Genomic DNA, 13,125 nt, shown 5'->3' on the forward strand with positions numbered 1-13,125 from the left:
ATGTGGCTTAAAGGAAATTATTCTATCAGTGCAATATGTTGACCACATCTTTTTTTCAGTCTGTTCTAAGATTCATATGTGCAAAGACTTTGATTAGTTTGCCTGTCATGAAATATATTTGTATGTAAATTAAGTAAATTTATGAAGACTAGTATAAGGCTAGTTGAGAAGAGAAACTTCAGCTTAATTATACTAGTTTTTGACAATTAATCATAGGCTAGGGCAGTTGTTAACTAGGGGTAGACCTAATTTATTGTAACCCAAGAATTATGCTGAGGATATTAAGGACTGTGGATAGATATAACTTGCCTCAATAGAGGAACTTCTGATCGTCCTTACTCTTGCTAAGGGTGGAAATAAAAATCATAAGTATGTTCCATTTTAATATCTTTTAAAATTTGTATACGTTTCTTTTATAGGCAAGGATCAATGCCCGGCTTCAGCAGTATCGTGCCAAAGCAGAGCTAGCTCGATCCACCAGACCCCAGGCCTGGGTTCCGAGGGAAAAATTGCCCAGACCACTCACTAGCAGTGCTTCAGCCATTCGCAAACTAATGCGGAAAGCAGAACTAATGGGGATCAGTACAGATATCTTCCCAGTGGACAATTCAGATACTAGTTCTAGTGTGGATGGAAGGAGAAAGCATAAGCAACCTGCTCTCACTGCTGATTTTGTGAATTATTATTTCGGTCAGTATAGGCCCTGATGCACGCACATTTTCATTGAGAACAGTTTGCCGATAGAAATATTTGATACACTGTCAATGTTTAGAAATTTACTAGTCTTGCTACGTATATCAAATATGTTTATATTCCTAATAAGTTGTGGATTATTGCAAAATGCTAATTTAATGTATTTGTGAGTAGGGTTAAAAGTGTCTAAGTTTATCCATGTGATCATCTGTATGGCTAGCTTCTTCCTTTGTATATTTTGTATATCAGCTTTTATTTTCTTCTAAACTAAAATTGGATATTTTAATTTAACTAGAGAGAAATATGCGCATGATTCAAATTCAGGAGAATATGGCTGAACAAAAGAATATAAAGGATAAATTAGAGAATGAACAAGAAAAGCTTCATGTGGAATATAATAAGGTAAAACAAACAACGTAATGTAATTACATCTTATTGATGATTTCTTTTGTGATTTTTAATTTATGTTTCATTTTGAAATTCCTCTGGAGTTTCTATGACTTGTCTGTAATTCCGACCCCTCGTTATCTTCATTACTGTCACTAACGCTGCGTATTTTCTATGTGCCAGGCACAGTTTTGAGCATTTTTACTTGTGTTAATTCATCTCATTCTCACTTCAGCTTTATAATGTGGCTTATGATTACTGCTCCCTTTTTCAGAAGTGTAAACTGAATCCTAAACAGGTGAAGTAATTTGCCCAGGTTCACAAAGGTAGTCAAGGCATAGAGTTGGGGTTTGAGGCCCAAGTCTGGCTCCATTTATCTTTCTAAGTTATAGAAAACTTTAAAACTTACTTTTGAATTACTGTTTTTCTTAAATTGTTCTGTTACTTTTGATAAAAAAACAATTTCTCGATTAAAATTTCTCTTTTCTGTCTTCATTCTAAAGATGAAGAAGTTCATGAAGAAGTGTATAAAAACAAGTTGTGACTAAATGTGAGATAATAAGTAACATGAGCAAAATCTGGATTGACTTTTTTTTCTCTTGGCTGTGCTGGGTCTTCATTGTGGTGCGAGGCTCAGTAATGCGGCCTGTGCGCTTCTCTAGTTGCAGAGCTCAGGCTCACTTGACTTGAGGCATGTACGATCTTAATTCCCCAACCAGAGATCACATCTGCATCCCCTTCATTGAAAGGCAGATTCTTAACCACTGGACCATAGGGATGTCCCCAGTATTGACTTATTGATAGAGATCATCTTCATATTGGAAAAATGGTGGGAGTGCATCTTGATACACTCATAAGGGTTAATTAGTGTGTCTGTGAAATTATATAATAAACTATAATAGAATATGTAAGTATCATTATTAGTAGAATACTAACATAAAATGTTTACTTTTTGTTGGTGCTTCTTAAATAGTTGGAGACTTTCATTTTTCAGTGTATTGTGACTTGAATGTATATATGTGGAATAGAAATGTAGATATTTTGGACATTGATAAATTGTTTATATTTTCAAATATGTTACTGAATATTGTAATGGTCTACTAATTTGAATTGTTTGCATTATAGCTCTGTGAATCTTTGGAAGAACTACAAAACATGAATGGAAAACTTCGAAGTGAAGGACAAGGAATATGGGCCTTACTAGGCAGAATCACAGGGCAGGTTAGTTTCTTTCCAATTGCTCTCTCTTTCTCTTCTTGCTTTCTGTATGATTTCAAAGATTGGATCTCTAATACAACTGTCACTTCACTAACTGAAGAATTCTGTTTAATCAGGGCCAGCTAATCCTCTGGGATAATAGTTTCTGCCTGAAATGCATCTAGAGCTTTGCAAGCTGCCTACTGAGAACCTGTAGCTTAATATGGTTGTTTTAACAGCTATCTTGTTTGTAAAATTTTTTCATTTGCTCTAACTGATTGACCTGTCATTTGTGATGAAGCTAAGATTTGAAGCATGAGTTACTCCTACCATATTCTTCTACCTCTACATAGCAGTTTTAGATTCCTTGCCACATTTCTTCTGTCCTGTTCTTGTGCTATAATTAGTTGTTGTTGTTTTTTTTTAATGGGGGAAATGTAAAAGGAAAACTGGATTTATTTTCATGTTGATGGGTTTTGAACTTATAAGAAATGGTTTTTGAAATTTAATGTTAAAGTGTAGTTTTTCCCTTCATTAGTTTCATTTTAATTATGAAAGCAATTACTTTATCCTTGAACATATTGAGCCTATTAAAGTTCTTGGTATTGAAAAGAACAATCATTGCCAAATGGATTTCTTTGAATGCTGTTTTTAGTACTGTGTATTTAATTCTTAAATTAATACTTCATTTGAATAATTTCAGTTATTTCTTTAAGGATGATGGAGACTCGCTGTGGTCTTTTCACTATGGAAATAGTTTTATTTGTGAAGGAAGGTTTTTAAAGAACAGATATTTTTTGTGTTATTTATTTTAAAGTTTTATAAAGAGCCAAATGCATTATATAGTTTGTGTAGACACATTTTAGAAAGTAATACATACTGATATGTATTGTGCCATGCTAGCTTTGAAGATGCTTCTTTTGTCAACAGGGTGTATGTGGCATATAGTATAATGAATAACATAAGAGGTGAGAATGAGTAGTTACATATGCACAGTTGACCTTCATTTCTATTGATAGGCTGTTGGTGAATATTTGGAAGATTATAGTGTTTTATATTTTATATTTAGTGAAATTAATACTGAATGCAAGCCTATTAGTTTATTTGGCAAGCTAGCATTATCTTTTGGCCTGATTTGCAAGTTTGTCTCATAAGAATCTATTTAGTATAAGTTATGAAAGAGCATTTTAATTTATTAAATCACTTGAAACAGAAGCACATGCATTTCTGTGTGCAAATGTAAAATACACAGGAGAAGTAGAATTCGTTTGTACCACTTGCAGGACACTTTTTTCCAGTTGGTTGAATTGATGCTGGCCCACTGGGCCAATGAGAAATGACTTTGATAGATGGTTGCTGTCTGAGAAGCCAGTATACTACAGATTAGTAGAAACCCAAAGAGAATCTAATTCGCTTTGTGAAGAGTTTGGTCCAATAAGATAATTTTTCTAATTAACCTTTGGAGCATCAGTGTAGCTGTGGTGTTTAAGAAAATAAACGGCCTCAATATTCTTTTTGTCGTGTTCTTTTTTTTTTTTTCAAGTTCTTGAATTCTTGCCCTTGTCTTTCACTTTTAAAGCTAAAGTAGAAGTTTAATTTTCACAATGTTTTAGTGGTCCAGAGAAAATTGATGAAAGTATGTAATTATGGGCTTCTCACAGCAGTGACTATGAGACAAAAACTCACTTTAGTCCTTTTTGCCAATGTAAAAGCTTGTAAAACATTTCCCGCTCACGATCCTAGCATATTAGTTGACTTGAACGGCGTATAAAGAAAAATGTTGCTTTATGTTTTTTCTTTGAAAACAAAATAAACTGCATTTGTTCAAATCAATAGAAGTTGAACATACCGGCAATTTTGCGAGCACCCAAGGAGAGAAAACCAAGTAAAAAAGAAGGGGGTACACAAAAGGCATCTACTCTTCCTGCAGTACTTTATAGGCAAGTAATGAAATTTTGACAGATTAATATAGTGTATTTTTAAATGAATACTTTTTAGTAGCAAGATACTTGAAATATTTGTGAATGAATTCTGTTTATATCAGAATTTAAAGTTAAATATGTTTGAAGTTGATTTTATTAATACCTTCATCAAAAATACTTTCCAGACTGAATGATGATAGGATAGAGTCGCTCCTCTTTTAATGATAAATCATTTTTTGTATACTTTAAGTAACTGGGGTTATATGTGCACAAGTTCCATGGAAACTCCTCTTTAGAGAATTGGAAAGTGACTTTTAAGTAATGCACATGATTATTTTCTTAAATAGTTAAAACAGTGTGTTAGATAAATGGACATTTATATTTTATTTTGCTTGAGTGAGTTTTAGAGGTTTACGTGTGTTTTTAGATAGTATTGGATATTATAGTTTGAATTACTGCCTTTGTACAGTGGTAGTGGTGGATAATGAAGATGAGTTTTAGATTTGAATCTGTCTACATTTTTTTTTTCTCTCTGTGCTCAGTTGTAGTAATTTCATTTCCCCAAATATTTTTGTTCTCTTTTTTTTTGGCTCAGTATTTTACAGTGTTCACCATTGTAACAGTTTTATATAGTTATTAAGATTTCTTTCCATACCAGTAGGTTTGGATCTTACTTATTTTTCATGTAGCTGATGAAACTAACTGAGGAAAGTTTCGAAGATGCAAGTATGTTTGTGTGTATCCATACACACACAAATGTATCTGTTCACACACACAAGTAAATATGCTTATCTAAATGTATACATACTCTCTCTACAACCTCTTTCTTTCTCAGAAATAGCAACAACAATATCAGTCTCAATAACTACTTTCTCTTCTAGCTTGGAGGCTTTCTCCATAGGTGGTAGCAATTAACTGCCCTGAAATGTGGGACAAGCTCGCTAGTGTCTATACTGTACTTGATGAAGACTAGCACTGTCACAGTCTAGCTTTTCCAGATAAAATGGCTTCATTTGAAACAGTCAGGCTTATCACTTGTACTTCTGACTTTTCATCACTACAGCTCATTTTTGTTTCAGGATACAGTTTAGGAATTTTTCATTTTTACTCTGAGCAACTTTGAGACCAAGTATTGATTGGTCTTTGTTGTATACGTGTATATTTGATTTTTTTTCCTAAGGTTATTTAAAATTCAAACATCATTGCTGTTTCTGTATACGTATGGCTGTTTTAGGTTCTCGACAACTTTTTCCTCACCCTTCACATTCCTAATATAAGTATACACTGGATTGGTAGATCATGGTGTTTGTGCTCTCAGGAGTAGTTGACCTTTTGCACAAGAAAAGTTAGATTTCTTAAGAACAGTCAAAAATCTAAAACAACAGTAACAATAATAATAAAACTTCCAGTTCTTTATAATAGATATTAATTGGTATATTTTTAAGACTCAGAGTCTGATTCTGTAAAAAGATTTACATATGTAGCTTATTTACATGCTGAAGGTTCTTTGAAAGATTTACAGTTAATGGTAGAAAATAAATGGAATTTTGTTTGTAAAGTAACTTCTTTGTAGTTTTAGAGAGGTAGGAAATTGAAAACTATTTTTGTTTAATAATTTGTTCCTAGAGAAAATTTGGTCTGATGTTACATGGGCTTTTAAGTAATAATTCAAATTTAGATGATGTTAGAATAAATACCTAACATATGCCCTTCTCTGAATAGTTTGACTCCAGCAAAATTTAAATTTATAATAGATCTAAACTATTCTAATTCTCAAAAAAAGTATTTAGATTATTGCCATTATAAAAAGATGTGTTATAAAAAAGTATTTGATTTAAATTAAAGAAATATTAAGTTAAATCACAATGAAATTTTGAAAGTTTAAAAATATGCCATAAATTAACTATTCACTATGATAATTATTATTCTAATCCTTTATTGCTGCCTTTATCAAAGTTGTGGAATTTGTAAGAAGAACCATGATCAGCATCTTCTTTTATTGTGTGATACCTGTAAACTCCATTACCATCTTGGATGTCTGGACCCTCCTCTTACGAGGATGCCAAGAAAGACCAAAAACAGTTATTGGTAAGTAAACTGAAGAGCATTTAGATGTTAGAACTGGTGTTGCTCTTAGTTTCAAAAGTATAAGTTGAAGTGTTAGAACATATTTGATGCATAATAAAGTTTTCAGTATATTTTTAATTGAATATTTTATAATGTTTTCCAATAATATTGGCATTTAAAAGTTGTGTATATTTCAGGTTTGCAACATAATGATTTAATATATGTATACACTGTGAAATAATCACCACAATCAAGCTAATTAGCATATTCATTACCTCATAGTTATCATTTTTTGTGGTAAGAATACTTCAGACATATGTGTTTATTATAGTATTATATGCATAGAGATGTAGCAGTTTTTTTGATAAATGAATTTTAAATTAATTGAGGCTATTTTAATATCTTAGCAATGGTTTCTTAAGGCATGAATTCTGTTTAGTGTGTTTATAACTCTTTATTATAACATTTTTAAAAATTCATTATTTTTGTTTTTTATCAAGAATTTGCCTCCATATTCATGCTTTAAATGTAGTTTAGTATTTTGTTTCTAAATTAGTGTCACCAAAGACTTTATTTCTGGCTAGTTGTATATTTAAATTCAACCACCATTCAGGTATGACCTAAATCAAATCCCTTATGATTATAGAGTGGAAGTGAGAAATAGATTTAAGGGCCTAGATCTGATAGATAGAGTGCCTGATGAACTATGGAATGAGGTTCGTGACATTGTACAGGAGACAAGGGATCAAGACCATCCCCATGGAAAAGAAATGCAAAAAAGCAAAATGGCTATCTGAGGAGGGCTTACAAATAGCTGTGAAAAGAAGAGAAGCGAAAAGCAAAGGAGAAAAGGAAAGATATAAGCATCTGAATGCAGAGTTCCAAAGAATAGCAAGAAGAGATAAGAAAGCCTTCTTCAGTGATCAATGCAAAGAAATAGAGGAAAACAACAGAATGGGAAAGACTAGAGATCTCTTTAAGAAAATTAGAGATACCAAGGGAACATTTCATGCAAAGATGGGCTCGTTAAAGGTCAGAAATGGTATGGACCTAACAGAAGGAGAAGATATTAAGAAGAGGTGGCAAGAATACACAGTACAAAACTGTGTACAGAACTGTACAAAAAAGATCTTCATGACCCGGATAATCACGATGGTGTGATCACTCACCTAGGGCCAGACATCCTGGAATGTGAAGTCAAGCGGGCCTTAGAAAGCATCACTATGAACAAAGCTAGTGGAGGTGATGGCATTCTAGTTGAGCTATTTCAAATCCTGAAAGATGATGTTGTGAAAGTGCTGCACTCAATATGCCAGCAAATTTGGAAAACTCATCAGTGGCCACAGGACTGGAAAAGGTCAGTTTTCATTCCAATCTCAAAGAAAGGCAGCCAAAAAATGCTCAACCTACCACACAATTGCACTCATCTCACATGCTAGTAAAGGAATGCTCAAAATTCTCGAAGCCAGGCTTCAGCAGTACGTGAACCGTGAACTTCCAGATGTTCAAGCTGGTTTTAGAAAAGGCGGAGGAACCAGAGATCAAATTGCCAACATCCGCTGGATCATGGAAAAAGCAAGAGAGTTCCAGAAAAACATCTATTTCTGCTTTATTGACTGTGCCAAAGCCTTTGACTGTGTGGATCACAATAAACTGTGGAAAATTCTGAAAGAGATGGGAATACCAGACCACCTGACCTGCCTGTTGAGAAATCTGTATGCAGGTCAGGAAGCGACAGTTAGAACTGGACATGGAACAACAGACTGGTTCCAAATAGGAAAAGGAGTACGTCAAGGCTGTGTATTGTCACCCTGCTTATTTAACTTATATGCAGAGTACCTCATGAGAAACACTGGACTGGAAAAACACAAGCTGGAATCAAGATTGCCAGGAGAAATATCAATAACCTCAGATATGCAGATGACACCACCCTTATGGCAGAAAGTGAAGAGGAACTAAAAAGCCTCTTGATGAAAGTGAAAGAGGAGAGTGAAAAAGTTGGCTTAAAGCTCAACATTCAGAAAATGAAGATGATGGCATCCGGTCCCATCATTTCATGGGAAATAGATGGGGAAAGAGTGGAAACAGTGTCAGACTTTATTTTGGGGGCTCCAAAATCACTGCAGATGGTGACTGCAGCCAAGAAATTAAAAGATGCTTACTCCTTGGAAGAAAAGTTATGACCAACCTAGATAGCATATTCAAAAGCAGAGACCTTACTTTGCTGACTAAGGTCCATCTAGTTAAGGCTATGGTTTTTCCAGTAGTCATGTATGGATGTGAGAGTTGGACTGTGAAGAAGGCTGAACGCCAAAGAATTGATGCTTTTGAACTGTGGTGTTGGAGAAGACTCTTGAGAGTCCCTTGGACTGCAAGGAGATCCAACCAGTCCATTCTGAAGGAGATCAGCCCTGGGATTTCTTTGGAAGGAATGATGCTAAAGCTGAAACTCCAGTACTTTGGCCACCTCATGTGAAGAGTTGACTCATTGGAAAAGACTGTGATGCTGGGAGGGATTGGGGGCAGGAGGAGAAGGGGACGACTGAGGATGAGATGGCTGGATGGCATCACTGACTCAATGGATGTGAATCTGAGTGAACTCCGGGAGGATGGACAGGGAGGCCTGGCGTGCTGCGATTCATGGGGTCGCAAAGAGTCGGACACGACTGAGCGACTGAACTGAACTGAACTGAACTGATTCTTTGTAAATCTAGAAACATTTGACTTACGTTTCTGAAATTTTTCATTAACTTAGGCATGTGGAATCACTATAGATGTTTAATAAAAGTTTATGATACTTATAAGTTTTATTCTTTCCTTAATTTTAGTCCAAGAGAAAGACAGATGTTCAAATTCTAATAGATTGATTCTGTATAGGAAGAATATAGGTCATGGAGAGCTTTGGAAGGCACATGACTGTTCTTTTTATACAAATTTTACACAACTTCTGGTTTTAGAAAAGACTAGACCCCAGTCTTAAATGGTGATCTGTACAAAAAGGTGTTTATTTATCAAATACATTAAAGCATATTTTCTGACCTCATTGTTTTGTTTCATAAACCAACGTCTGTCCATTTTATTAAGAAGCTCACATTCTTTCACCATTTTCACATGATTACTTTTCATGTAATGAAGTGGAAGTCTCTCAGTCATGTCTAACTCTTTGTGGCCCCATGGACTAAACAGTCTGTGGAATTCTCCAGGCCAGAATACTGTTAGTCTGTAGCCTTTTCCTTGTCCAGGGAATCTTCCCAACCCAGGGGTTGAACCCAGGTCTCCTGCATTGCAGGTGGATTCTTTACCAGCTGAGCCACAAGGCAAGCCCAAGAATACTGGAGTAGGTAGTCTATCCCTTCTCTATTGGATCTTCCCAACCCAGGAACCAAGCTGTGGTCTCCTGTATTGCAGGTGGACTCTTCACCAGCTGAGTTATGAGAGAAGCCCTTCTTTTTCATAGTGCTCTTTTATCAATTTGCCTGGAGGCAGTCATACTGGTCAACTGATTTCAACTATAGTAGAATGTATTACTTGTGATTTGTGAGTGCTTTTGAAACCAGAATTTAAGAGAAACTGCTGTCACATATTAGAATATCAGCAGTGTTAGTAAGTATCCTATCCAAGTTGAAAACCAGTTTGGTAGTCTCCAGGGCCAGGGAACTTTGTCATAATCATGGATTTGTTTTAGCATTATTATACAATGACATTGTTTTTCTTTAATAATAAAGATTTTTAAAAAGGGCTTCACTCCATTTTTAATATGTATTTATTTATGTATATTGGAGAAGGAAATGGCAACCCACTCCAGTATTCTTACCTGGAGAATCCCATGGACAGAGGAGCCTGGTGGACTACTGTCCATGGGATCGCAAAGAGTCAGACGTGACCGAGTGCCTAAGCACACAGCACACATACACAATGAAATTGTTTTCCTTTAATAATAAAGATTTAAAAACCTCCTTAACATAAGTTGGAGTGTATAGTGCTGAGGATCCAGAATATATAGCAAACTGAGAAAAATCTCTTAGTATTTCAGTATGAAGGTAGTCCTTTGGCATAAATTCCTAACATGAATTTTCATTATTATTACTTTAAACATCCTATTTCTTAGGATCTTGTGTACCAGTTAATGTAGCAGAGATGCTTTTTCATATTTTAAAGGCTATTTATGAAATGAGGACTATAGTGTTTAACAGATTGTTGAAAGAGCTGCAAATAGTGTTTTCATCTGTATTGACTTTATGTACAAGTATCACGATTTCCTAAGGGAAACTATCTTTTTAATCAGTACTGGCCCTCTTACATTCGTTCACTTAAATATAGGCAGTATTACATGTGTTTTTATGATACTTATTAGGGATACATGAAATTGCTTTGGACATTTTACATGCATTGTTGTTTCTCTTAAAGGAATGTATGTGCTTTTCTGTATGTATGGTCATTATATGCCTATGGTCACATGTTCCTATGTACATTTTCATATATTCTAAACATATACCTGCATTTTGTATTTATAGAAACCATGGCTAATGCTGGAAGGTAAAAATAAATGTATGAAGTAATATTTTTTTCTTTATGTAGGCAGTGTTCTGAATGTGACCAGGCAGGGAGCAGTGACATGGAAGCAGAGATGGCCATGGAAACCTTACCAGATGGGACCAAACGGTCAAGGAGGCAGATTAAGGAACCAGTGAAATTTGTTCCACAGGATATGCCTCCAGAACCCAAGAAGATTCCAATAAGAAACACGGTAATTGACTCCCTAGTAGTCATAATAACCCTTACAAAACTCTGAGGTCAAAATTTAAAGGGACAGAAAGACAGAGGGCAAGCATATACTCAGTAGCCAATGAAAGAAATATATTGCTTTTGGTTTTTCTTTTCTTAATATGTTGCTTTTGGTTTTTCTTTTCTTTACTGTTTTATATTGTGAAATAATACTATACCAGTTACACATGAGAGTGTATAGTTTACATATTCAATGCAAAGCACAATAATAATGAAGATCCATTGTATTCACATTGTATTCACAAACCCACTTTAAAGATAGAACATTACTAAAACCTGTGAAGTCACCTTTGAATCCCTCAGGACTCACTTCACCATCCATTTAGTCTAGAGATAACCTCCTTTCTCAAGTTTGTGTTTCTTATTCACTCCATTTTTTATATGTATTTATGTATATATATTGGAGAAGGAAGTGGCAACCCACTCCAGTATTCTTGCCTGGGAAATCCCATGGACAAAGGAGCCTGGCCGGCTACAGTGTGGTGGGGTCACAAGGGTCAGACTCGACTTAATGACTAAATTACCACCATCGTGTATGTATATATTCATAAGTAATACATAGTTTTGCACAGTTTGAATTTTGTGTAAATTGAGTCAAACTGTTTTTTTCCCATTATTTGATACTTTGACCAACTTTACCTTGATTTGATTCATACATGCTGATCTGTGTAATTGTAGCTCATTTATTTTCACCAGTATGTCATTTTTTATTGAAAATAGATTGTTATCAGTTCAGTCCAGTTCAGTCGCTCAGTCATGTTCGACTCTTTGCGACCTCATGAACCGCAGCATGCCAGGCCTCCCTGTCTGTCACCAACTCCCGGAGCCGACCCAAACTCATGTCCATTGAGTTGGTGATGTCATCCAACCATCTCATCCTCTGTCATCCCTATCTCCTCCTGCCCTCAATCTTTCCCAGCATCAGGGTCTTTTCAAATGAGTCAGCTCTCTGCATCAGGTGGCCAAAGTATTGGAATTTCAGCTTCAACATTAGTCTTTCCAATGAACACCCAGGACTGATCTCCTTCAGAATGGACTGGTTGGACCTCCTTGCAGTCCAAGGGACTCTCAAAAGTCTTCTCCAACACCACAGTTCTAAAGCATCAATTCTGTGCTCAGCTTTCTTTATAGTCCAACTCTCACATCCATACATGACTACTGGAAAAACCATAGCCTTAACTAGACAGACCTTTGTTGGCAAAGTAAGAGTTTGGCAGTTTTGTTTCCATTTTTTTACATCATAATTTTATATATTTATGTTTAGCTGTGCTGGGTCTTTATTGCTATGTGGGCTTGTCTCTAGTTGTGGCAAGCAGGGACTACTCTCTAGTAGTGGTGTGAGGGTTTCTCATTCTGACGGCTTTTCTGTTGCAGAGCACATGCACTAGAGTGCCTGGGCTTCAGTTGTTGCCTGGGCTCGTGGTTCCCAGGCTCTAGAGAATAGACTCAATAGCTGTGATGCACAAGCTAGGTGCTCCATGGAATATGGGATCTTCCCAGTTGAAGGATCGAATCTGTGTCTCCTGAGCCACCAGGGAAGCCCTCCATCTTTTCGTTTTTATAAACAACTTCACTTTAAATATTATTCTAAATTTCTTCTGCAGCTTGGTAACAAGGAGTTAGGGTATATAAAAAAGCATGGATTTGCTTAGTTACAGGATATTGGCATCTTCAGTTTTGCTGCATAAGTGCAGTATTTTCCAAACCAGGTTACACTTATATCAGCAATTAGTAATGTTACTTTTTCTGACCAACTTGGTTTGTCTTGTGTTATATTGCTTTCCAGTGTGATATATGTAAATAGTAGAGAGTCATTTTATTTGCACTTCTCTCAATACTTAGTTGACTTAGAGCATTTATATATTTTTGGTTGGTTGTATGTACAATCTTATTCAGCTTTTTTATCAGGTTGTTAACCTATTCTTATAAAAAATTCTCTCAGGTCAGAGTTTTAAAAATTTTTTCCAGAAAACATTTATGTTAGTTATTACCAGGTGCCTGGGAGCTCTACCAGCCTAAGGCCATTTTAATAAAAGTCTGTCCTGTGTGTCTCTTCCACTACATGAATATTGTT

General features: G+C 35.4%; 1 protein-coding gene across 1 annotated transcript in view; it reads left to right on the forward strand.

The window, feature by feature from the left end:
* The window catches only part of PHF14 (PHD finger protein 14), a 195,372-nt gene that overhangs the window by 56,923 nt on the left and 125,324 nt on the right, over positions 1-13,125 (forward strand). Inside the window, exons 9-14 of the mRNA XM_052639076.1 lie at positions 420-690; positions 989-1,095; positions 2,206-2,301; positions 4,114-4,217; positions 6,156-6,287; positions 10,845-11,013. Of these exons, the coding sequence (XP_052495036.1) occupies positions 420-690; positions 989-1,095; positions 2,206-2,301; positions 4,114-4,217; positions 6,156-6,287; positions 10,845-11,013 (879 nt within the window). The remainder of the gene's footprint in view (positions 1-419; positions 691-988; positions 1,096-2,205; positions 2,302-4,113; positions 4,218-6,155; positions 6,288-10,844; positions 11,014-13,125) is intronic.

The sequence above is a fragment of the Budorcas taxicolor genome, chromosome 4 (assembly GCF_023091745.1).
Source record: "Budorcas taxicolor isolate Tak-1 chromosome 4, Takin1.1, whole genome shotgun sequence".
Taxonomy (NCBI): Eukaryota; Metazoa; Chordata; class Mammalia; order Artiodactyla; family Bovidae; genus Budorcas; species Budorcas taxicolor.